This window comes from Phasianus colchicus, chromosome 2, assembly GCF_987193195.1.
Source record: "Phasianus colchicus chromosome 2, bPhaCol1.hap1.1, whole genome shotgun sequence".
Classification (NCBI taxonomy): Eukaryota; Metazoa; Chordata; class Aves; order Galliformes; family Phasianidae; genus Phasianus; species Phasianus colchicus.
This window is the reverse complement of record NC_143437.1, coordinates 47,931,434-47,956,464: the sequence shown is the minus strand read 5'-3', so window position 1 is coordinate 47,956,464 and position 25,031 is coordinate 47,931,434. Positions and strand designations below refer to the sequence as shown.

Below are 25,031 nucleotides of genomic sequence, written 5' to 3'. Positions count from 1 at the left end.
AAAATATTCTATAATCGTATACTGTATTGTAAATACTATTTGATATTCAGTGGCATTCTATCCTAGGGCAGGCCCTCTTGCTGTATCTTTTCTACCCTCAGTTTGTAATAGACTCTATAGAATATATGGCTAGGAAGTCACTGAGGCTGACTTGCCTTCTGCTGTTGCAAAGCTCAAAGCTGTGAGTGGGAATGATTTGGTCTCATTTAATAGTTTAGCTAATATGCAGTGCAGTGGGTGGGTTCTTAGATGTTGCTGCTGTCACCGAACATACCGTTAGGCATTGGTTTCAGATGTCTCTGCCATTTCAGATCAGACCTTTTAATGTTTGCTTTAGTTCAGCCGAAGCAAAAAGATGTTAAATTGGGTCAGTGTGATAGTAAAACGTTTGGATGCCTTAAGATGCTCTTGATAAAGGCACTATTCAAGTTTACTGATTTATGTATATCTATATAGGCACATATATAGATATATTGTGTGTGTATATGTGTATATATATAATGTCTTTTTTGTATTATAAACATTCTTCTGATTGTCACAGTTCCTTTGGATCTTCAATTAAATACATAGACCACTGCACAGTCTTGCTCAAGCAAATTATTTATTACGTGTTTTGTTAGTAAACTTTAAAGTCATGCATTATCTCATGACCATCATAAGTTACTCACCAGTCTTTAGAGTGTTCCGTGCTTGTCTCTGTCACAGCCTGACGCCCATTTTTGACAGGTTTCTGCATACTTGTAGTACTCTGGTGTGTGATATCCAAATGCCTGCTGGTACATTTGCGTTTTGTAGCAATATGTGATGTCGGTTGAACCATAAACACTGAGTCCCCTTGATGTTTGCATGGAAAGAACATGCATCTTCTACACCATCTTTTACAGTTGGAATCCTGGAGTTTCTTTGTCCTGTGTGCAGGACGCCTGGTTTCTTGTTCCTCTGTCATACCAGATAGCTGAAGAACTGAGTGAACCTTGCTTGCCCTGCTGACTCAGCTGTGAGTGCAGCAGGCCCCAACCTGGGTGCTGTGTGCAGGGGGTTCCACTGACACAACACTACACTTACTGTAAAGTTACTGCAGAGCAAGAGAATTCCAGAATGTATGGGCAGTATTACTGTCAGCTTCTGGTAATCAGTTACACTCTTTTAGAGTTTAGAAACTGGTTCTGTTCTCAGAAGCAGTTTTTGTAGCGTAACACCTGCTGGGGTAGTGAGAAGTACAAGAATACAATAACTGAAAACCAGATTTCTGTTTTAGTTAATCAGATGATAAATGCAGTTGTTTGTTTTGTTGTTTTCCTTCAATTTTCTCTCCCCAGAATCCCCCTCTTACTACAACAGCTCTACTGATTAACAAAATAAACGTTTATAACCTGTTCTCAAAAGTATGCATTTTGATGTTCAAGAGCTGGATTCGTTGGTACTCTTTCCCTGCCTTTTGCTACCACTTCCGTTACAATCATTAAGATGTTGTTTATTTATTATGTATAAAATTCTATCATGGAGCTATTCCTTCTCTGAAGTGATGCCCCCTATTGCAGCGTTTAGCTTTTGTCTTAAAGGTGAAAGAAATAGATAATCTGAAGAGCTCTAAGTTGTCACAAAGCAATGAATAGGTATACTCTGTGGAAGGAATGCTCTTCTCTAGGCAGTTAACAAACTGAGTCAGTTTATAAATCAGCAAAATCAAATAAGAAATAGGGACTGTATACTTTTAGCTGAAACAACTCATATGGGGGGCAGCCAGGCCATAGGCGGTAAACTGCATGTACTGGAGTGGGGGGACACGATAAAAATGATTTCATTCTCGCTCTGTGTTTGAGCACTGAAGGACAGGGCTTCGCGTTATTTAGGATTACCAGCACTGGGGAGAGGCCTACAAAACGCCTGCTGTGAAATCCCCTCAGCTGCGGTTCCCCAACGGCCGGCGCGAGCTTTCAAACGGCTGCGGCGAGGCGGCGCCATTTGAAAGCTCGCGCAGACACAGGCCCGGCCCGCCCTCGCGGTGTTCAACTGAGGTAGCGCGGAAACAACGAATGTGTGCGCATTGGTGGTTCAGTGGTAGAATTCTCGCCTGCCACGCGGGAGGCCCGGGTTCGATTCCCGGCCAATGCAGCAAGACTTTTGAAATTTTCTGTGCTTTCAAAGCCTTTATTTATTTTAAACCACCGCAACCTCCTCTCAGCTAGCAGTAAAGGTGAAACAAAGATGTGGTTTGGGCGCCAACGCGATACCGGCGAGTAGCACCGCCTGGAAGTGACGCAGCGGATTTGCCTTCAAACCGGCGGCGGCGGCAGGAGGCGGGCGGAGCGGGGCGGGGTTACCGAGCCGGAGGAGAGAAGGAAGGCGGAGGGACGAGCGGCGGCGCTGGGAGCTGCCGCCGAGCTTTGGGCCGTACGGCTGAGACCCGCGGCGCTCACCCTGCTGCGGGGCGGCCCCGTCCTCCGCTGGCGGCCGTGGCGCGGGGCCGCCTCCCCGAGGTGAGGGCTGCCCCGCCCGGCACCTGCCGCCGCGTGGCCAGGGTTGCGCGCAGGGCCGGAGGGCTCGGGCCGGGCTTGGCGCTCAGGGCGCAGCCTCCGCGCTGCACCTGGACGGCCGTGGCGAGGGGCGTCTCGTCTCGCGGGGCTCCCGGCCGGGGCTGCCTCGGGAGCCGGCTTTCGCTTTGTGCTCCCTTCTCTCCACCTCCTGCCTTTTTTTTTTTTTTTTTTCGCCTATATTTTATAGATATCCGTTTTGCAGCAGGCCCTTTCCTTCCAGCCTTGCTGAGAAGTTCGGTGTTGTGGTTCGGGTTGTCTCAGAGCGCCTGCCCCGTGAAACGGGAGCGAGTGTCGTGGTTGTTTCAAAGTCTTCTGACAAGCTCGGTATTGAAAACGCGACGTCGTCTGCGTACAGCTCGTGTGCACGATGAGTGTTTGTCTATGTGGAGTGTGCTTATAGCTGCGGTTGCTGATGGCTGTCTTTCGCTACCGTTAAACGCAGCGTGTGAGAAGCAGTGCGGGTAAGCCTAGCGAGTGTCGCGTTTCTAAAGCAGTCAGCAGGAGCACTTGTTGATAGCAGAAGTTGCTCGCGGTGTGCGTTTTGGAGCGGGGTAGAAGGGATCTCAGAGGTATGTGGTCCAACTACGCTGTGTTAGGAGTAAAAATTAGTTCCCGAGAGCTCTTACTGCTGCTTTCCCCTCCCCGTGTTTGTGGAGGGAACTTTCTGAGTCTCACATGGCTGCTTCGGTGTCAGAGCCTGCCTAGCAGGCTGCAGTAACAGGAGTGTGTGCGCTCTGCCAGAACCCTGGCACTGCTGTAGGCCAGGTATGGAAGTCTGATGGAAGGGTTCTGCTGGAATACTGTCCTTGTGTGGCTCGTGCTGTTCTGGGTCGACAGAGGGGTTGGGGGACACATGGCAGCTGACAGACCTCGGCTTTGTTCTTCCTTCCCTCCCTCCCTCCTCAGTATCTTTTTTTTTTTCCTCTTTGTGTGCATATGGGGGGATTTCTTTGTGAAACATTGTTGAGGTTGTGTTCAACTCCCTAAATCCTCGTGTACTGTTGTGAAGAACTTTGGGTACTTCTTGATAATTTCATAAAGTTATTGCTGGAAATGTGATATACCCCCAGTGTTTTCTTGATGATGATCAAGCTGCTGTCTTTAACATAAAACACAAAAATCAGTTCTAAAATACCATTCTCAGAAGCTTTAATACCTTGTTAGATTCCTCCCGTGCTACTCTTGTCAGTTTCAAACCCTAGGAATATTTCAGGTGCTTAGAGCAAATGATAAAATATATGAATGTGTTTTGTTACTGGAAGTGGGTTAAGGTGTGACAAGTTTGATTTGTGTCAGTCTGTGAGAACCGAGAATGTTTACAGCCAGTGCAGAGAGGGAGAATGGTGTGTGTACAGACGTGGAATTGAGCTACAAGTCAGAGGTCTTAAGCTGATTGTGTCCTGCTCTGTTTGTTGTGAGCTTTACAAGCCCAATGCTCCTCCAGTGGCTGTTGGAACATAGATAATTTTGCAGGGGGTGATTCACGGGAAGGTTGTAGCTGATAAGTGCATTCCTGCTGCTCTGACATCCGGCTACGTGACAGCACCAGGTATTTGTAAACACTTTGCAAATTAAGCGGTTGCAAATTAGATTGTTTTTTTAATTGTTTCCTGAATTTCTTCTGGTCTGGCTTAGCTCTGGCTTTGTGTGCTCGCACCTCTCTCACATGAGTCTTCTATGCTACTCTGAGCTGCCACAGCCTGCTTCATGCTGCAAACCTTAATCAGCTTTCAGATTAGTGCTCTAACTCCGTCTCCTGCCTGTCTTGAAGCTGCTTCAGCATCTGCAGTTGCAGCAAGCTGTGGGCTTGCATTAGTGGGCCTGCTCTGGTACTGCTGTCTGCAAGCCACAGCAGCATGTCCAGACATGGGCTGAGCCAGCGGCTGTCCTGCACGGGAGGCACGTGTCTGGGAGCTGCTCCAAGCTCTGCTCTTCTTGTGAGTCAGCATGAACCAATACATGAGTTGTTTTATTATGTTCTGTGTTCCATCTCTGATATTAAAGCAGAATTGCTGTTCTGCTCAGATCGCTTTGCAGTATTCAGTGTGTTGGATTTTTTTTCTACTTGTGCACTGCTTCTCACCGTGTTTGAAAGTCTGGTTTGGCTCTGGTAACTTGCTGTTACTTGATTTTTAGAATGTTTATTAGCATCTTGCTCAACTTGTGATTTTAGAGGTGTTAGTCATGGGTTTGAATTCTCAGGACAGGCAAACAGGTGTATCTGGTAGGATGAGCACGGGTGGAAAAGCTTGCTCCTAAATATAGCAGTAAAACTTCAGTAACATCTGCTTGATGATCCAGGCAGCAGTTGACAAATATCTTCAGGCTCTTTCTCCTGAGATTAAAAAACCCAAAATATTCCCAAGTCAAGCTGTGCCTCCAGTGCTTAATCACACAGGGACATGGCAGTCTTTGTAGTTGCTGGTCACGGGAACCATACCAGTTTGCAGATGTGGCTGTGGCCGGCTCAGCAAGTCTCTGGGCAGAGTGAGCTGTGTGGTGCAGGCTCTGGTAGCAAGCTTCCAGACCCAGCCCTGTAGGTGCCATTCCTTCTGCATGGCCCTGCACGTGCGTGCACATGGACTAGTGGGGCCTCGCTCCAACTCCACTGCTGCCAAATTTTGCTTTTAGGGCAGTAACTTTTCTCAGCAGCTGGCTGCTTCAAGGGGAAGCAGGCAGGTAGAGAAAGGAAGGAAAAAGTTGTGTTGGCTCGAGAATGGATCAGTATTTATTTATCCATGCATAAAGTTACTTGGGAAGGGAAAAGAAAAAGGAGGAGCGGAAGCCTTAAAATGTTTGATTTGTACTTAGCAGCTCCTCCTTGCAGAGGGGACGTCACGTTTTAGCTGTGGATTATCTGGTGTGTGGTATGACTTCTGAAACCTCTGGTAATGTGTCCAAGTTTCACCATGACCTGGTCATGAAATATGTTTGGTCTTAAGTCGTTTTATTGCGCGTGTGAATATAGTGCCTCTTACATTCTTTAAATAGTTGATCTGTATCAAGTATGCTTCATCCCAGGGCTTAGCAGTAATTGCTTGTCTGCAATTGCTCCTCACTGGTACCAGGTAAAGGTACTGAAATGAGAGCAAGACAACACTCACGGGCTTGTTTATTTGCGTATTTTGATGTTTTCTGTGCTTGGTTCTAGGAAATTTGGAGGAGAGGAGGTGAATTCTTGGTGAGTAAGCAACAGGAAGAATAGAGATGGTGCAGGTATCTTAGCAAGGAGTGGAATGGGATGTGTAAATGATGTGTAAAACAGAGGAGGACTGCTATATGAACAAAGGCTGAATTGTGAAGACTGAGTCTGTCTACTTACTACTGTATTTGCTTGATGTTCTATTCTAGTCTGGTTATTGCTGTACGTGTGTTAATAGTGGTAGTGCTGTTCTCATCTAAAAGTGCAGGTTGTGCTTATCTACAAAGAGGTCACATTCTGTAGTATTTGCTGACAGAAGAAGCACTTGTGGGAATATTAGCATGGTTTGAATAAGATGTTAAACCAAGTGGGACACCACACACTAAGCAATTCTGGCTTTTCCTTTCCTTAGCTGCCCCAAAGTTTTTCAAGAGTCTCTCTTTAAGGATAAAAATGAAGGCGATAGAAGGGCAGGCTGAGCATGGAGTGTGGAGACTTGATTCAAGGAATCATTAGATAAAACTGAAGAACTGTGAAATAAAGTAAAAATAATTTTTAAAAAAGGTGGGGAATGGGGAAGAAATGATGTTTTCCACTCTGTCTGCATGTTCCATGTATACATGGAACAATAAGGCAAAAATATGAACCTAGTGCATCTGGAGGGAAGGCTTGGGGTTGTTGGTTGTTGTTGCTGTTTTTAACTAGAATAGTTATAGTATGGAGGATGTTGTAGTACTAACAGTAAGATACCATATTGTCTTACAGTAGAGAGAAGAGGGAAGGAGAGTCTGCAGTTTTGGCTTGTAAAGATGCATATTAAATCTGCATGTTTTGCATATACTTTTCAACAGAGTCTGTCTTGCGTGAAATGAGAAGTTCCACTGCTTTCAGTAGAGAAACAATTATCTTTCTGTATGGACGACATACGTTCTAGAACCCTTTTATTAACAAAGTATTTCCTGCTTCTATATTTAGATATGCTTGTTAGGGTAACAGTAACATAAAAATAGTTGCAAAAATGTGTTTTCTTCCTGGATTGTAGGATATTTTTTCCTTAATATAAGTGTTTGCTGTCTTTTTCAGCTTCATGTTGAACATGAGCCTTGTTATGATCAGTGAGAATGTAAAGCTGGCCCGTGAATATGCCTTACTGGGAAACTATGACTCTGCAATGGTCTACTATCAGGGAGTTCTTGACCAGATAAATAAATACCTCTGCTCTGTCAGAGATACGTACCTGCAGCAGAAATGGCAACAGGTAAATAATCCATTTCTGGGTCATTCTGAGAGTAAAGCATTAAACTAGCAAAAATTGTTTTGTTGATGGTGGACAGAAGTATAGAAATATTTATATAATTCTCTGATAAACTGTAGTATTCTAATATGTATATATTTAAGGCTTCATTATGCTCTGGCAATGACAAAGTAGACTATGAAACATCTGTGAAGAGCCAGTGCACTGTCTGCCTGGTCATCTTGCTGATCTGTGCCCCTGTTGTGCTGAAGTTTTTTTTCCTAGCTAATACTATTCTCAGTAATCATATTTCACATAATCCCTGTTTCAGTAGTGGGACTTACAGATTCTTAGTAGAAACTGAATTGTGGTTTCCATACTAATTTATCCTAGTCACAAGATATTAATTCTTCATTGATGTTCCTTCTATAAAGTTGCATTCTCTTTTCATGTATAATGTTTATTAAACAAAGTTTGTCGAATGTCTCTTTGGTATTGAATTCAGAATTTTTTTCCTTAATCCTTAAACGTACTGGGAAAAGTAGAAGAACATTTTAATATCTTGGCTTAGAGAAGTAGAATCTGGGTCATTTATGAAACTTTGTGAAATCCATCCAGGCATTACATAGTGGTAAGCAGAAGATTGTTACAAACTTACTAACATCCACTGTGTTTAATCCTCCTCCTTTTTTTTTTTTTTTTTTTTTCTATTTATCAGGTTTGGCAGGAGATAAGTGTGGAAGCCAAGCACGTGAAAGATATAATGAAAACACTAGAAAGTTTTAAACTAGACAGTACTCCACTGAAAGCTTCGCAACAAGAATTACCAGCTCATGATGCAGAAGTCTGGTCTTTGCCAGTACCTGCTGAACGAAGGTAAGAAGAAACTTGTATTAACACTTATCAGGGCAAAGTTTGCTTTGACTTCAGCCTGTTCCTGTGAAGATTTTGTTCCAGAGCTTATATGACTTATGTAACACATCATCTGCATAGTTTTTGTTAAACAAAACGAAAACCCAAACCAACAAAATGTGTTCTGTTTGCTTGCTCTGTTTTGTTTTGCCTGAGGCTAGCTTTCTGCACTAGTTAGCAGGAGTTTCTAACAAATGGTAGTGATAGCATGAAGGACAAGACAGGAGTGCATGCAAGACAGGCATGGAACTGTGAGTTTTGACAGAAGGTAACTGTTAGACCAGCTTAGCTGTATCATCAAGCTGTTCTTTGAGGCTCTGAGCTTACAGGCTGTTTCTCACAGATTTATTTTAAGCCTACTCTCTTAAAGAAATGGGTCCTTTGTTCATGTTGTTTCTGTTTATCTTATTTAATAACTGGAACACGTCTATCCAATTTCATTCAAGCTTTTTAGACTATTAGAGTCTGTGGGGTGGAACTTTTAGTGTTTTAAAACTTTCAAGAGAAAACACAAATTCATACTTCTAAAAAGGAAAAGACTTGATGGAAAGAACTCTTTCTGTTCCATTTACCATGCCAGTTGGTTGAGTGTTTGATTGTTGTAATTTGAATAAGTCGCAGTGAAAACTGGTCGTTGTGTTGGAATCATTTCTATAAATTTCTGTACTGAGCAGATCACACTAATTTTGATGGAATTGAAGTGTCAGATTATTCCTTTTTTTTGAGCTTTGTGATGGGATCCAAAGCTGGCTAAATATTCATAAACAGAAGTGTAGGTTGGTAGACACTCCATTTGGACAGTGAAAAGACTTTAATGCTTATGATCTTATCATTAGCATATTCTTGATCCTTAATTTGCATTTCATCCTGAAGCAATTGTATGGTTTTGACAAACTCCCTCCTGTGAATCAGTTAAATTTAACTTCTATGAAGGTAATTTATCCTGATTAATCTTGAATGAAAATGTCAGAACACATCTTCTGATTTGGATAAATGCTTTCCAAATCATCTTCCGTTTTCTGTTCTGTAGAGATATCTCTGAACTTAAACTTGGCTGGTAACTTACTAATACTGGAATTTTAGGAAGGCCCATGGAAAAAGTGTGTCTGTGAGTGTACTGGATTTAGGAAAGAACCTGGATTTAAAAATGAAATCCATTATGATACTGGTTTATTTATATGTGCTCAGATGTGTCTAATTTCAAACAGGAGGTCTCACACATATCAGGGCCTGACACCTACTAGAAGGACAGCACAGCATGGCTCAATGTGGGAGGTTTCTGATGTGGGAGGTGCACTGATGATGACTTTGTGGCACAGGTAGTTATGGAGTCAACAAGGAAGAGTGCTTTGGACATAGGCAAATAATCCTTGAGAAGACGGTAGGGAGAGTCCTTTTGGAAGACATTTCCAAACACCTGAAGGACAAGCAGGTGATCAGGAGATGTCAGCATGGATTTACAAAGAGGAAATGATACTTGACCAACCTCATTACTCTGTACAATGAGGTGACTAACTTGGTGGATAATGGCTGAGCAGTAGATGCCATTTACCTCAGCTTTAGTAGAGCCTTTGATACTGTCTCTACAGCATCATCACAGGCTGACAAAATATGAGTTAAATAAGTGAACAAGATAAATGGATTTAGAAACTTGCTGAATGACTGAACTCAGAGGGTTGTGATCGGTGGCAGGAAGCCTACCTAGAAGCAAGTCACTATACCTGGAGCACTCTGCCTAGTTTTGGGTTTCCCAGTACAAGAGACATGGAGTTAATGGAGCAAGTCCAGCACAGACCAGCAAAGATGGTTACATACCTCTTATGAGGAGAGGCTGAAGGAGCTGGGAGTCTTCTACGTAAGGAAGAGAAAGCTCAGGGGAGTCTTGTTAATGTGTATAAGTAACTGATGAGAGGGAGTGAAAATAGGGAGTCAGACTCCTCTCAGTAGTACCTAGTCAGTGACAGGGCATACAGCAAGACACAAATTGAAACGCACAAAATTCCACCAGAACATAACAAAACGCTCTTCTGTTGTGGGAACAGACACAAACACAGGTCGTCGAGAGAGGCTGTAGTCTCCAGAGTTAGAATCAAAATCTGACTGTACGCAGCCCTCAGCAACCTGCTGTAGTTAATCCTGGTTGGACAAGGAGGTTGGACTAGGTGAGCTCAAGAAGCCCCACCCAACATAAATTATTGTGTTTCCTTGAATTATAACAGGAATATCCAGACTGTATTCATTTTCCTCTTTTGTAAGCTGCAGGTTCTGAGAAGTGTTCTTTGAGAAATGAGGACAAATTAGTGTGTGTTTTTCCTTTGGGAATCTTGATAAGAGATCTTGATTGTGTTCAGAAATGCTTTTTGTGTCATTTTGTATTTGATTCTCTGTGTTTCTCTTTAAAGCAAAAATGATATCTGTTTGTAACATTGCAAGTTGTCTTCTCTTTTATGTTGTCCTAAGCTATTCCAGCAATAGAATGATGGACAGTGATGGGAGAGATCAGATTTTTTTTTTCCCTTTTTCCCCCCTTGAAGATGTAAAAATAATGCTGTCATTCCCAAGAAACCTTTGTTTACGTGAGTAGGAAAGTGAGGACAATTGTAACAGGGATAAAATATATTGGTTTTTTTCATATTTTTTCTAAGCTCCATAATGGCAGCATTACTTTTATTTGTGAAATATGAAAAGAGCTTGCTTTAAGAGCATTAGAGATTATGGCAAAAGGAAACTGAATTTTTTAGTGACTACATAAAAATGTTTGTCTTGTTTCTGGTCAGCATAGTTCGGTGTGGTGACTTGTAACATTGTTGGTACCTTTAATTGTGGTGAGTGAAATCTAATTGATATACACAGATGCTTATCTTGAGCAAAATGATGTAGTTGTTTAGTGCTCACTGGTAGCTTTACACTGAGGCTTTTTGCATGTGTTACAACTAATTAGACCTTCACCAGGACCCAGAAAACGTCAGTCCGCTCAATACAGTGATTGCAGAGGTCACAACAATCGTATAAGTGCAGCTGTTAGAGGCCCTCACCGTCCATCTTCTCGAAATCCCAATGATAAAGGAAAGGCAGTCCGTGGCCGGGAAAAAAAGGATCAGCAAAATAAAGGAAAAGAGGAGAAGGTAAGTTTGTAGATAGCTTCTTGGCGTTTAGAAACTTGAGTCTTGTTTTTCTGAGTATTTTATAAGGTCAGATGCTTGTAAACTGTTTCTTTTGTTTACATCAGCATGGCAGTTTTAATCTCACCTTCAAAAGTATATTTGCTTTAGGGACAACCTTGCTTATTGAAAGGTGCAAAGTAGATTAATTCAAACAAACAAAAACCTAGCAATAAACCCATCTAGAGGAAGTGATCTACTAAGTGTGGGCTTGTTTACTGCAATTTGGAGATAATTGTTTAAGATTATATCACTGAATTACTGAAAACATTGGTGGTGGAGCTTGTTCAAATGCAATGTCTTTGCAAGTTTTTATTGCTTGTCTATATCTTATGCTGAAATTGACATACCTGTTGAAAAGCATTTCAGAATTTACTTATCTTAGAGGCAGAATTTTTTACTTATTTTATGTTGAGGTCTTTTACTAGCTCCAGACTCTTCTCAGTTTAAAGCAAACAAATCTGACATATTTCATGAAAGGGAAGGATCCAGGATCCATTCTTCTTGATTCGATTGCATGAGTTTTTGCTGATGGTCCAATTTCCATAAATCTAGTTGATCATCAGAGTAAGACATCTTACTGACACTAAATACATTGTTTTTCAGAGTCTGAATAAATCAACTACCCATATACTAGAGTCTCTCGTAGTTCCAACAACCTTATGTAGTGACCCATGAAAACAGTATAAACTACCGGGGTGGGAATATTTGCCTCTGAAGTTCCCTGATTTTAGTTAGTAGAAGTTATATCACATTCTCTGAATGATGATTCTCGCTCAGAAGAAAATATACATGCTGAGGCGGGATGGTGTGGGATTTTCTTTGTTTTGTTTCTATTTTTTTCCGTGTTCTGTCAGTGCTTGCTGTTGGAATGTATAACGTACTAAAGCAAAGAAACTGCATCAGTGCAGTGTGTTGCCTTTGGGGAGAAGGAATTTGAACTTGGGTAGTCTGGAAGTGTGGGTAAACTGAACAGATAGTACTGTGTAATAGTGATATGGACACCTCACATCTTCTGTGCTGTTTTATGTCAGCTCTGAAAAACTTACGGACTTGGTTATGCTACTAATGGATTTTTATAACATTTATTATGTATTTACACTGATATTCCTCCTATGTAGAGCAAATCCACATCTGAAATTTCAGAGTCTGAACCAAAGAAATTTGATAGTACTGGATATGATAAAGATTTAGTAGAAGCTTTGGAAAGAGATATAATTTCTCAAAATCCCAACATTCGATGGTAAGTTTGAATACTGCTGCCAGATCTTAATTGTTGTTTCTTTTCCCTCTTTATGCTATGATAGAATAAGCTAAATGCTTAATTCTTTACATGTAGAAGGTACATACTGGCTTTCCTTACTCATTAAGTAGTCAGCTAAGCCTCTTGGGTAGTTGAATATTTTTAGAACTTTTTAGTCACCCGTGCAAAGCTTCTCAGTCTCTTTTAAGAGTTCAGAAACCAATGCAGGGGATGATATTTTGCAGTGTAAAAGATTCTGTTGTCTGCCAATGCCTCTTTATTTTAAACCGCCTGTTTTACTACCCAAGAAAGAAAACCAATTTACAAAGAAATTATGTCAATATGGGAACTCTTTCAGGTCTCACTGGATGTGATGTTACTGCCAGAATAAAATATAACCACGTGTCAATGCCTTTACATAAACGTGTTAAATATTAAGCCTTATACAAAGGTTGTTTTGTGTTCTGAATGTTTCCAAGCTTAGGTGATTTTGTGGGTATTAAGTGAGCAAAAATCTGGCAAATAAAGTAGGCTTTAAAAACCTGACCACTGCCACAAACCGTAAGAACTGTGTATGCATAGGACAACTGACTTATCCTTCACTTCAGTATGTGAATATATCATACTATTTGTACACTGAATCTTAAATTACAACTTCAGATTTGAAACTAATTTTCTACCTGTGTGTGTTTTGTAACCAAAATGTTACTTGGACATATGCTGATGAGTGGAATGCCCTTAGAGTTATCCTCAAGAAAAAAAAGTTAGCCTGTAAAATTTTAAAGAATTAATACACTTGTAACTTTGAAAAAGAATTCAACATTTTTATTCATCTCTATTTACTAGCCTTTACTTGCTGGTTTTCTTATTGATAGAAGATAATATTTAAGTTTCAGGATCAGCCAACCTTCCAGTAAAAGAGGAAAGCATAATTTGGCTTACATAAGTTTACCCAAAATGCCTTATTCTGCTTATTCTTTCTGTGAATAAGAATAGTGATGTTTTAGTGAAATAGTGAATGTCTGTTTTTTGTTTTTGCAACCAGCTGGAGTCTGTCAACTGTTCTTGGCCGTAGTCATAGGATTTTGCCACTAGAACTTCATTAAATCATTATACTCATGTAATGATTCTTCCATAATTCAGGCAAATAACGATGAGTTCAGTTGCACATCAATTTGAGCTGTGGACTGATTCTTTTGCGGCCTCTCTGAATCTGTGAAACAACTTTCTCTTTCTTGTCAGGGATGACATTGCTGATTTAGTAGAAGCTAAAAAACTGCTCAAGGAAGCTGTAGTTTTACCAATGTGGATGCCGGAGTTTTTTAAGGGAATTAGAAGACCATGGAAGGTATGAAAAAATCTGATCCTGTGATCATAAGTAGGATTCTGGGATTGGATCTTGGAGCAACAAGAAATTACAGGTGTCTTACAGTTTATATAAATTCTTTCCACTTTTTAATAATAAAATTATGGCAAATAATACTAACAAAATAATGGTGTCAGATAATTACTATCTTCAGCTGTTTTGTTGCAAGTAAGCAATAATAATTACTTACTTTTGAGTAACTTTTCAACAAAGTTTTCAAAAAAAGAAAGTTTACATCTGGCATTCCTATTATTGTACTGTTAATCAAATTGTGAAGTTGTCTGTTTAGATTCTTGTCCTAACTATTGTTCTTTTCTTATTTTAATAGGGTGTGCTGATGGTTGGTCCTCCTGGTACTGGCAAGACCCTTCTGGCAAAAGCTGTAGCAACTGAATGCAAGACTACTTTTTTCAATGTTTCTTCTTCCACACTTACCTCAAAATACAGGGGAGAATCTGAGAAACTTGTTCGTTTGCTCTTTGAAATGGTGATTGAAATTTCTTAGCATAAATAGTGAAATGATGAAGCAGAATTGCTTCTGAAATAGTAAAGCCTTGGCAAGTTTTAGAATTTATAGCATATGTAAAAAAAGAAAAAAGTAAAAACAACTCTCCAAACTTTAGATGCTTTGGAACCTACTGAATTGGATATGTATACTGAGAATCTAGTTGTTAGTGTACAACTTCTTAACTGAAAAAAGTGGATCAATTTATTTTCAGAGTTAACTTGTTATGGTAGAAAGTAGCTATCTATGAGCTGATGAGTACTGTAGAACATACCTGAAGGTAAATCTGGAAATTGAATATAATTGCTTTCTGGATGGGAACCCTACTTAGGCTATGCATGTTTTGTTGTGGGTGGCTTTTTTTGTTGTTGTTGTACTTTAAAATAAGTAGGCTTTCAAACTGTATGAAGTACGTAGTTGGCTTCAGTGCTCACAACACTTGAAAACAGCTTAGAACACATACTATTTTCTGTGTGTTACCAGGTTTGCATGCAGTGTTTGCCAGGGTGCCCAGTGCTGAAAGAGACAGCAGAGCTGCAATTACAGTAGTCAGGAAAGAGAAGATTTTAAAATACAGTGTGACTATATTGAATAAGATAATATAGTGACCATCAATCAGAAATGAGTGTACGCAAGGGAATATAGTTTAACTGCTGTAGGACAGTGACTTTACTATCATAATCCTTGTTTAACTTCTTTCATTCTCAGAAAGGTGAAGGTTATTTTGTAGTTGACCTGCCTTTTGGACAGGTTCCATGTCATGGTGTTTTAGGACTAATGGTACACCTTATCCAAGTTCTTATTCAAGCATTCTGTGAGATCTTTCGCAAAATTAGAAATTATATTCCTAATGTGTGAAAATTTAACCTTATTAAATGTTTGTTCTAGCCCTGGCAATTATGACTGCCAGAATCTATTCTGTTCAAATGTCATTAATGGATACACTTCATGAGTGTGTGCAATGGTCAGAGGCAGAAGGTTGGGTATTGTTTGATACTTAGGAGCTGATTCACTGGGATATATGTTTCATTACTCTGATCTTGACTGTGCTGCTGTTTCTTAAAAGTGAGTAGGCTGCCATTCCACTTTCTCCTTTATCTTTTGTTTCCTTTAGGCTCGATTTTATGCCCCGACAACCATATTTATTGATGAAATAGACTCTATCTGTAGTCGACGGGGAACTTCAGAAGAGCATGAGGCTAGCCGACGTGTGAAAGCAGAGCTGCTAGTTCAAATGGATGGTAAATAACCTAATCCCTCAGGGCTGGAGGAAACTTGAAGGAAGAAAATAAATAAATCCAAACTTCTTTCTTTAGAAGCAATTTATTTGAAAGGCTTACATACAATTGGAGTAAAAATATACCAATACACCATTCCAACTGCCAGTATGGAAGAAAGAAAATAACAACCTATTATGTAACTGTCCTTCATCATCTGAGCAAGCACCTCAGATATAAAAAAATAAAATATAAAAAAAGATTCAGTAGAGAATGCAAGATTTCAAGGCTGCAGAAGGAAGAATGTATCTTCCTCATATATAAATGTAGCAGCCAGGATGGTGTTTGAGTGGTTCCCTAGAATATTATCTGCTTTTTACTTGGTTTCGGAGAAGTGGTTCAAAATAACTCTCACCTGTTTCAATTTAAACTTCAACAAAGACAATCATTACACCTCTTTGTGATCTCTTTTTTTTTTTTTTTTTCCCCCCCTCCTAAAGATAAAAATGAAGAAAATTGTTTTGTAGAAAGGGTCTGGAGAATTAACTTCTTAAAACACTGTTTTGTTATAGTTGCTTAATAGGCAGCAAATAAATAAAACTTACGTAGCTGCAATGTTAGAAGCACCCTTCTTATGCTCTTTTGGCAAAAAGAGAAAAAGAAAGGAGCAGCTGGAAAGTGTGGAGCATATGTAGTAATTTGTGATAAATCCCTCAGGTCAGGAGACTTGTATACTCTGTCTCTCTGATGCTGATGCCCTCTTAGGTCTGAGTTTAACTAGCAGCAGAGCTGTGATACTGTTCTCATAATTCAATCATATAAGCTAGTTTTATTGTTTAAAATTACTGAAGTTCTTTTTTTTTGTTCATAAATTTTTTTTTATATATGCAAATTTTCAGGCATAGTGGGTACTATGGTTATTCCACAGCACAAGTCAAAGCAGTAATCAGAGCCTAGCCAATTTAATGAAATAAAACTTCTTAATTTAGCAGGAGTTTCATCGTGCTTTGGAGATGTAAGTGATTTCTCTGCCTCAGAGAGATTGTAGTTTAGTTCAACAAATTTGAACATTCACTTCAGCAGCAGTTTGTAAGAATCCACCCAAGTATGTAAAACATTTGGCCTGAATTCAGAAGTGAAGAAACTTTTGTAGGGGATTAATGCTGGTTTAGCATGGCTGTTAGTAAATACTGTTGAGGTGAGGTGATTCTGGTGCTTATCTGGTTTGTTTTCATGGCTGGTCCCTTTCTCCCTGCAGCCATTACATGACATTGGTGTGAAAATTCCAAATGGTGTAATGGGAAATGGGAATAATTACTGTAGAAATGTTCTAGATGTGGTAGAGAGGAACTTCCTTACCCCGTCCAGCCAAAGTCATTGCTTCTAACTAAACTGAGTCTCCGTTTTTACTTACAGTGTGACAGATAAGAACTGGAATTTTATTGCACTGTATCCTTTCTATTGCACTTGGTTTGCTGCTTTAATATTATAGAATCATGAATATTATTTTCTCTATGTGTCAAACTTAATATAAGCATATGTACATTTTACTTCTCCCTTTCTCCAATGCAGGTGTTGGAGGAGCCACTGAAAATGATGATCCTTCTAAAATGGTCATGGTACTTGCAGCTACTAATTTTCCTTGGGATATTGATGAAGCCCTAAGAAGGAGACTAGAAAAGAGAATTTACATTCCTTTACCATCAGGTATAAAGATTTGGGGAGAGGAGGGGCTGAAAAGGCGGAAATCAAAGCTGTGTCAATCTTTCTTTTGTTTTGATCACTTGTTTAAATAAATAATCTTGTTGATACATGTATACAAATTTATTTATGAATTCAGAATCGGGTTAAATCTAAGCATTGAATATTGTTATTTTTATAGCAAGTGCAGTATCCTTTGGTCATCCTTCCTCTTCAGCTCTTTTCAATTTACTATATGTTTTCAGAAATCAGATTGTATAGCCTTAATTTCTGTTCTTTAATTAGCAAAAGGTAGAGAGGAACTCCTAAGAATAAATCTGCGGGAGCTGGAACTGGCTGATGATGTTGACCTTGCAAATATAGCTGAGAAAATGGAGGGTTATTCAGGTGCAGACATTACCAACGTATGCAGGTATGTTAACATTACATCATCTGTGTTACCACTGCTGCAAACTCTAAGAAATCTGTTTTTAAAGTGACAAAACTAATTTACTGCAAGTTGTTGGGTAAGAGCAGATTGTAACTTGTCTTCTATGTACAGCTAAAAGGTGAAATGCTACATTAATCTTTGCGTATTTTTGGTATTTTCATAAGATAATATGAAGAGCAGTTGCAGCATAGTATGATTTAGGTTCCTTTATGTATGCAAAATTCCTTGTGTGGGAAGTATCCACAAGATGATAGACTTCAACCCTGCAGGGTTACAGTCATCCCACTGAGGTAATAAAAATGGATATTCTGTTGAAGAAGTAACATATAATAGAAACTGAGCAGCCCAGAGCTGGACATAGCACTCCGGGTTTGGCCTCACCAGTGCTGAGAAGAAGGGAAGGGTCATTTCTCTTGACCTACTGACAATACTTTGACTAATGCAACCAAGAATCCTGTTAGCATTCTTATCATTTAAATACTTTCTAAGCCTTCCCCCAGTTATCCCTTTCCCCTTCATCCAGAGGTGACAAACTACAGACCCAGCAGCAAGTGACAAAGAACTGAAACTTATCCAGATGCTTTTGCCATCTATTAAGCACCTGTATAACTATACTTTCAGGATTTGGAGGTAGCACTAAGGAGTGGCATGGAAAGCCTGGACCTCCAGTTGTGTGCTAACACAACTGTTGTAGGGCTGTACTTTGAGCAGGTTAAGAGAATTAACTGTTCCAGGTTAAAAATGTCTCATCAATCTCCACAAAAACAGATTCACTTCTTAATACAGACAGCTCTGCAAGTGTTTGTCAGTGCAAATGAGAGGACAGTATGTCATGCTGCAGAGATCTATGTGGCCTGTAGGCAAAGCTGACACCAAAGGCTCTCTCAGGAGGGTTACTGAAGAGTTTGGAGGTGTGGTATTATTTCCAGAAAAATCCTTGCACAGTGTCTGGGAAAAGAATGCATTAGGTGCTCTGAATGAGTATGGTACAGATTTGCTTCATGTATGGATCTGAGAGTTGAATTTGTGGTGATGTTCTGCTGGGTTTTGGCATTGGTTGTACTTTGAAAGAAGTTTGTGCTAATAGAGGTTTGTGTGTAACACAAGACTCTATTTAGTCTGTTACTTTGAGTGGTTTAGCTGCAGTTTGCTTTTTCTGTTTGCTTTTCCAGATACAGTGTGTGTTATTTGTAATTCATACTGCACTGAATACTAATAGACTCGTTCAAAATCATTACAATATTTGTGACTTCTAATTATACTGTTGCTTTTTAGTTTTAATCCAAGTTCATATGGACAAATAGTACAGGAAAACAAATACAGAAATGTCCAGGTCTTTCATTTGTGGTCATCTCCTTAGAGTGACTGAGGTGACAGCAACTAGAAATTCAGAGAAGCTGGAGTCTGGATGTGCGTGATTTGAAATTAATAAGGAAGTACTCAAATTAACCTGTGTATTTACACTTTGTTGTTGGCATCAGGGAAAAAGGATTTTTAGACATGATTGCTTCGTTTACATTGAGACAGAAGACATGGCTGATTTAACAGGGCTTTTATACTGTTCAGACGCAGTAGACAAATGGAGGTAAAGTTCAAACTTCTGGAATATAAGTCTTTGCTAGTGATGTAAGCCAAACTTAGGAAAAAGTGAGCCAAGAACTCTGGCTTGCTCAAATTGTTCTCCTACCTTGAAGAACTTAAAGTAAAATCTAGTGTTTGCTGAGCCAGACTGGAAAGTAGTCAGAGTTATACAGGGCAGTTCCTAACAGTCAGCACAGAGTTAAGATAGAACTTCATTTAAAAAAAAAAGAAAAAAAAGAGAAAAATGGCAAACATTCAGGAAATGTAAAATTGCATCTAAATTGTGTATTGTGTATAAGTTGGAACTGAATTGGAATTGTTTTGTTGAGCAAAGTGAAGCTTGAAAGGCATTTGGAATGGAACAATGTATTCTGGTGGGTGGTTTCTTATTTTTTTGAGGATAGCTTTGGTGCTTCTCCAACCACTAAGAGTGTGTTTGAGAAAGTGCTAAGAATTGGAGTTAGAATGACTGTCAGAAAAATGACTTTATGTGGGAAAGTGTTGGCATCTGCACTGGAGGTAAATGAGATGCACAGTGTATTCCCCCCTTCTCCTTTGCAGACTGTGTAAGGCTGGCTTGTAGTTCATAAATGATGGCATAACAGCAAAGCATGGTGACATTTAACTAAGATGGAATTTAACAAGGCAGCTCTTTGTTGCTGCTGCTGCTGCTCTAAAGTTCTAGTTATCTTATTCATGAACTTGATAAATAGTTCTTCACAATTAGGAAGAAGTCTGTCAGTTGTGGTTTCCTTTGGGGGGATGAAATTGAAACGGAAATGCTGTTACCATCTTTTAAAATCCTTCTAAAATGCTCTGTAAGGCTTTTTTTCTTCCTGGATCCTGACCTACTACTATGACGTGATTCTGTTGTGATATCACCTGAATTACCCTTCCTTCTTTTTTGACTGCTAGACAAAATTAACAGTGTTTACTTTTTAAAATAAGCTTTATTAACAAGGAATTAGCAAGAACTGTAGTCTTTCAGCATTATCCATTTATGAAAGCATTTAGCTCATCATCTGCTACTTCTTGTATTAGTGTTGGAAATTCATGTGCGGCCAACACAGTAGAGAAACGATGCACTTAATGCTGATTGAGGCCAGAAGTTAGAGGAGACAAAGACTGAACAGGTTTTGTAGATTAATGTTTTGTTTTGAAAGTATAGGCTGGAGTCAGATACCGTAGACCTCTCTTCGTTAGAAGCAGACCTATTTGGACCATTCAAAACTTGCCATCTCTTCTGTACACGGTAGTAGTGAAGCATTCTTTCACCTCGTTCCTGTTTAAAAATGCTGTATGCAGCAGCTGCATCGTAGGCACGGAGTGGCCTTAGGTAAATCAGTTAATCTTCACCTCTTCTGCTCAGCCTGTGTATTTAGTATAACAGCGATTGGAAGAAACAGTGATAAATCAGTGTTTGAAAAATACAGTTGGCATAGTATTGCAGGCTGTCCAAGCATTAAGAGAGTTTCCTATAAAAGTTTAGAATTATTTATATCCTTTTTTTGCATACAACAGCTTAACTGGAATGTTTGAGCAAGTGAGCTCATCATCCTTTACTGGATAACAACTTCTTTTCTTTCTTTTTCCTCCCTGCTTCGTGTACCTAATAGAGATGCATCGTTGATGGCTATGAGGAGGCGCATTGAAGGCTTGACACCAGAAGAGATAAGAAATCTTTCTCGAGATGAAATGCACATGCCAACAACGATGGAAGACTTTGAAATAGCTTTAAAGAAGGTTTCTAAGTCTGTATCTGCTGCGGACATTGAGAAATACGAGAAATGGATAGTTGAATTTGGATCATGCTGAGTTGTCTTATCTTGAAGCCATCTTACCTCTGAAAACAGCGTCAGAAGTAATCAGTGTGTCAGTGCACTGCATGCTCTTTTTAACTTTTGTAATTTAAGAGCAACAGATATCTAAATAAATATTTTTGTAAAATGCAAATTCTCTCTAGTTTTCTTTGAACTTGCTCAAAAGTTACCTGTTTTTTCTCAAATGTGAAAGCCATTGATGGGATCTGTTTTGATCTTCAAGGTTTTAAAATATGGGTACAATTTAATACCAGAACTTGTGCAGCAGAGTACACTTGGCAAAAAAAATAAAAAATAAATAAAAATAAAACCCACAACTGCTATCTTGAAAACAAACAAAAAAGAACAACCAACAACCTGAACCCACTAAATGAGTGATGAATGCTGAAAACTAGAAAACAGGATAAACAAATACAGTTATGTGGATGGTTTATGGATGGACAATTAAGTGATTCCTAAGCTATAAATACAGAACCTGTACAAAGATTGAGATTTAAAACAGCAGCCCTTAATGCTACTAGTCCTTAATTCCGCTATTAAGTAAGTATTAAAATACATCTAGTTAGTGTAAGCTAACTCTGCACAGTAGAGTGGTCATGTCTGTAGTCTCCTTGTAAGTCAGAGGGAAAATGAAAGCTTTCTTCTTGTTATTTCTGAAATGTTTTCCTTCCTTCGCTGTACAATACTGTGAGCTTAAGAACTGGTGCATTTACTACACGTTCATTCTGCTAACACTGTTCTGATAAGCCAGAACAGTCCTGATATCTTTGTATTCAGATGACTTCGGCTTATAATCTTGATTTTACAGTTTGAAAATCTGAACCTCTTTTTGGGAGTGTTTTCTTTTTGCAGTGGTTGCCAAGTGGACTGTAGAAACACATCTATGAAAATGGTTCTACCATGACCATTTAGGATATAATTTTAGATTTTGCTCAGTAGTGATTATTGTTGCTGTCCATCTGCTTTAAAATATCTGTTATTTTGGAAACATTTCTTTCTTCCAGCTCATCTCAGAGCAGATGGCTGCAGTTCTGCTTCCAGCTGAACTTCATGCTATCCCATGAGTTCAATATGTGTAGGCTCGTTTCAGCTCCTGTCTGCCCATCATACAATGCCAGCTGTGGAACTTCTTCTAATCACAGAATCACAGAATCACAGAATCGTAGGGGTTGGAAGGGACCTCCAGAGATCATCGAGTCCAACCCCCCTGCCAAAGCAGGATCCCTACACCAGGTCGCACAGGTAGGCGTCCAGGCGGGTCTTGAATATCTCCAGAGAAGGGGACTCCACAACCTCCCTGGGCAGCCTGTTCCAGTGCTCCGTCACCCTCACCGTAAAGAAGTTCTTGCGCACATTGGTGCGGAACTTCCTATGCTCCAGATGCTTCCTCACATGCTGCAAGGCAGATGAATGGACATCTGATAATGAAAAGTGGTGATTTTTGTGAAAGGCAAATGAATCCCAAGTACACAATTCTATAAATGCCATTATCATGAACATCTTGTTAATACACTTAATTCATTCCTATGTCATGAGTGACAGACACAATTTACTTCTTTTTCTTAAAAGGCACTTTGAGCAGTGTCAGTGATCAGGTGTTGTAGTAAGACACTGAGATGTGGGTCTTGAAAACAGTTGAATTCCATGGTGAATGTGGCATGATGAACCCAGAAATGAAGGGAAGAAAGTTCAGGTAAGAATATAGACAAAGCTGCAGTGTTTTGGAGTAGGTTTTCTTAATACTTATTCCTGTTTATACGTGAGAATGAAGATGTAGCTATCACTTGTGTTGCAGGAGGAGATTTCTTCTTGGAAATCAGTTCATTGCAAGCAAACCAAACTACTCAGTCTCATCTGAATTAAAAGAGGGAAATTTTTAAGCTTCAATCCTTGGAAGCAATCCAGTAAAGGGCCACTTAAGCTGAAATGTAATAATTAATTAAACTGTAATATATTTTGGGAACTTCTAAAGTAAACTTTGTTTAAAAAGCAGCTTAGTTTTTCTAGCTCAACCAGTGCTGTTTACTCTACATTAACAAAATGAACACCTATGTAATATATGGCACATGAGAAAAAGTAATAGATGCTAAATTCATAACTCAGAAGTTAATTTTGTTTTGGAAAGCAGAACGTGATACCTTCCCCTGTCCAGTGGAGTTCTTGGATGGAGAAAAGGGACAACTCATGCTCAGCTCAATGTGTTTAAAGGTACAGATGCATTCAGAGGTTGAGACAGCATGACATGAGAGCCACAGTTTATAAGAACAGGAGAGGGATGTGCCTTTCTTAGTCTTACAAAGTGACTTACCATTATTATTTTTTTTTTCATTCAGATTACACATGTATCCTTCTCAACTCATGTATAGAAAATGAGACCAGATGCAACTAGCACACGGGACAGTTTCCCTTGTTATCTGTGGCAAGGAGTCTTTATAACTGTTTTACAAAATGGTTTGTGCATCTGAGGTTTGTCCCAGCTCAACTTAGCCCTCCTCTGAAAAGTATGAGATTTCTTGAATCAGGAAAACCTTGCATGTGCTGAAACAGAAATCCTCTGCTAAAAGTTTTTAAGACTTGATAGCTCGGTAGCATAGCAATGTTGTTTGATAACTACTGTGTTTCTGTTCAAGACTTACACTACTTTTCCCACTTACTGCTGTCAATTTAAAGAAAGTATTTCTTTCCTTGTGCTTTGTAACTTTATAGACCACAATACAGAAATAAGAGGATTATTTGGCCTATGCAAATAGGCTAATTTGTGAAGCAGTACCAGTGCTTTCAGGCTCAACCACTCATTTATGCTGCAGCTGTTTAGCACAGAGTTAAACTTTCTTGTTGCAGTGCAGGTGCTTGGTATATAGTTTCATAAGTAGGGATGCATAGAGCACATACTAACAGCTGCTCAATTTCCATCTGCATTGCAATTCATAACATACTTGTGCAGTAAGGTAAAACTCTTGTATGTTGTCTGCTCCCTCCCCCATTTTTTCTTCATTAAATTTCAGCCTTACACCAGTACTTGGCACTGCTGAGGCCGCACCTCGAGTACTGTGTTCAGTTTTGGGCCCCTCACTACAAGAAAGACATTGAGGCCCTGGAGCAGGTCCAGAGAAGGGCAACAAAACTGTAGGGTCTGGAGCACAAGTCTTATGCAGGGTTGCTGAAGGAACTGAGATTGTTTAGTCTGGAGAATGGAAGGCTTGGGGAGACTTATCGCTCTTTATAACTGCCTGAAAGGAGGTTGTGGTGAGGTGAAGGTCAGTAACAGTGATAGGCTGAGAGGCTTTAAGTTGCACCAAGGGAGGTTTGGATTGGGGATTAGGAAAAATTTCTTCTCTGAAAGAGTAATGATGGGTTGGAACAGGCTACCTTGGGAGGTGGCATTCCAGGAGGTATTCAAGAAACATGTACATCTGGCACTGAGAGACGTGGTTCGTGGGTGTGGTGGTGACAGGTTGGCAGTTGGTTGGATGGTCTTAGCAGTCTTTTCCAACCTTAGTGATTCTGTGAAGGGACATTCATTTCCACATGCGTGAAAGAAGGCTTTGTCTGTCTGTAGGAGACTTGCTTCAACACTTCTTGTCTGTGCAATCACCACCTTTGTGCTAGAGTCTGTGTGGTTTCCTTATTAGCTGTGGATGACAACAACCTCTGTCGTTTTCTTTCACCAAATTTCATTCTTAATTCAGATGCCTCAAGTTCCACGTCTTAACCAGTCATGGTATCATTGTGGTAGCTCTCTTGGGATAGAGTCCTGGAAAAGCACTGCTTGTGACTCTAGTGATGTCCATCACTGCTGCTCGTTTCAGATCAGCAGAACTTGGACATTTCATGCTCCACTCCTGCCTGAAGCACCACGCCAGCCACGGTATGGCCAGCTGAGGGGACAGGTGATCTGGGAACGGCTGGGATCCTGCTCTCTGGTGACACTAAACTCAGGGAAGGAACTGTGAAGTATAAATGCACAAGGTGCTAGAACAAAAAGCATGGGTAATTTTGATCTCCCCAATGGACGACTGCTCAGTCTAATGCCAGGTAGCCTGGATTCTTTTTCCCCCCCATCATTCTTAAAAACAAAGCTAGAACAATGAAAAGCTAAAAAAACACATAGCTCCATGTATCTAACACGTACCACAAGCTGCTAGTTTATGTAGCAAAATAACTATATGCTTCAACACAGTC

The 25,031-nt window shown here is 39.8% G+C and overlaps 1 protein-coding gene and 1 non-coding gene across 6 annotated transcripts; both read left to right on the top strand.

The window, feature by feature from the left end:
- Positions 1-2,044: 2,044 nt before the first annotated feature.
- Positions 2,045-2,115, top strand: TRNAG-GCC (transfer RNA glycine (anticodon GCC)). The gene has a single exon. It is a non-coding gene; the product is annotated as a tRNA-Gly (tRNA).
- On the top strand, positions 2,067-20,982 carry KATNA1 (katanin catalytic subunit A1). Of its 5 annotated transcripts, XM_090135580.1 has the most exons (12): positions 2,495-2,861; positions 4,011-4,086; positions 6,763-6,937; positions 7,632-7,789; positions 10,767-10,950; positions 12,108-12,229; positions 13,472-13,577; positions 13,924-14,082; positions 15,215-15,341; positions 16,890-17,024; positions 17,304-17,430; positions 20,646-20,982. In XM_090135580.1, the coding sequence occupies exons 3-12, from the start codon at positions 6,767-6,769 to the stop codon at positions 20,842-20,844; spliced, it is 1,488 nt and encodes a 495-aa protein (XP_089991706.1). In that variant the 5' UTR covers positions 2,495-2,861; positions 4,011-4,086; positions 6,763-6,766; the 3' UTR covers positions 20,845-20,982. The 5 variants fall into 5 exon arrangements, with proteins under 5 accessions (XP_031467953.1, XP_089991706.1, XP_031467958.1 ...); XM_031612093.2 differs by lacking the exons at positions 2,495-2,861; positions 4,011-4,086 and adding an exon at positions 2,067-2,480; XM_031612098.2 differs by lacking the exon at positions 4,011-4,086.
- The last annotated feature ends 4,049 nt before the right edge of the window (positions 20,983-25,031 follow it).

Bases quoted from the DNA above. Each gene is read 5' to 3' on its own strand.
- KATNA1 (XM_031612084.2), top strand. From the start codon at position 2,919: ATGTGGAGTGTGCTTATAGCTGCGGTTGCTGATGGCTGTCTTTCGCTA. The intron at 6,938-7,631 runs GTAAATAATCCA...TCTATTTATCAG, and splicing joins TGCAGCAGAAATGGCAACAG to GTTTGGCAGGAGATAAGTGT. The intron at 7,790-10,766 runs GTAAGAAGAAAC...ACAACTAATTAG, and splicing joins CCAGTACCTGCTGAACGAAG to ACCTTCACCAGGACCCAGAA.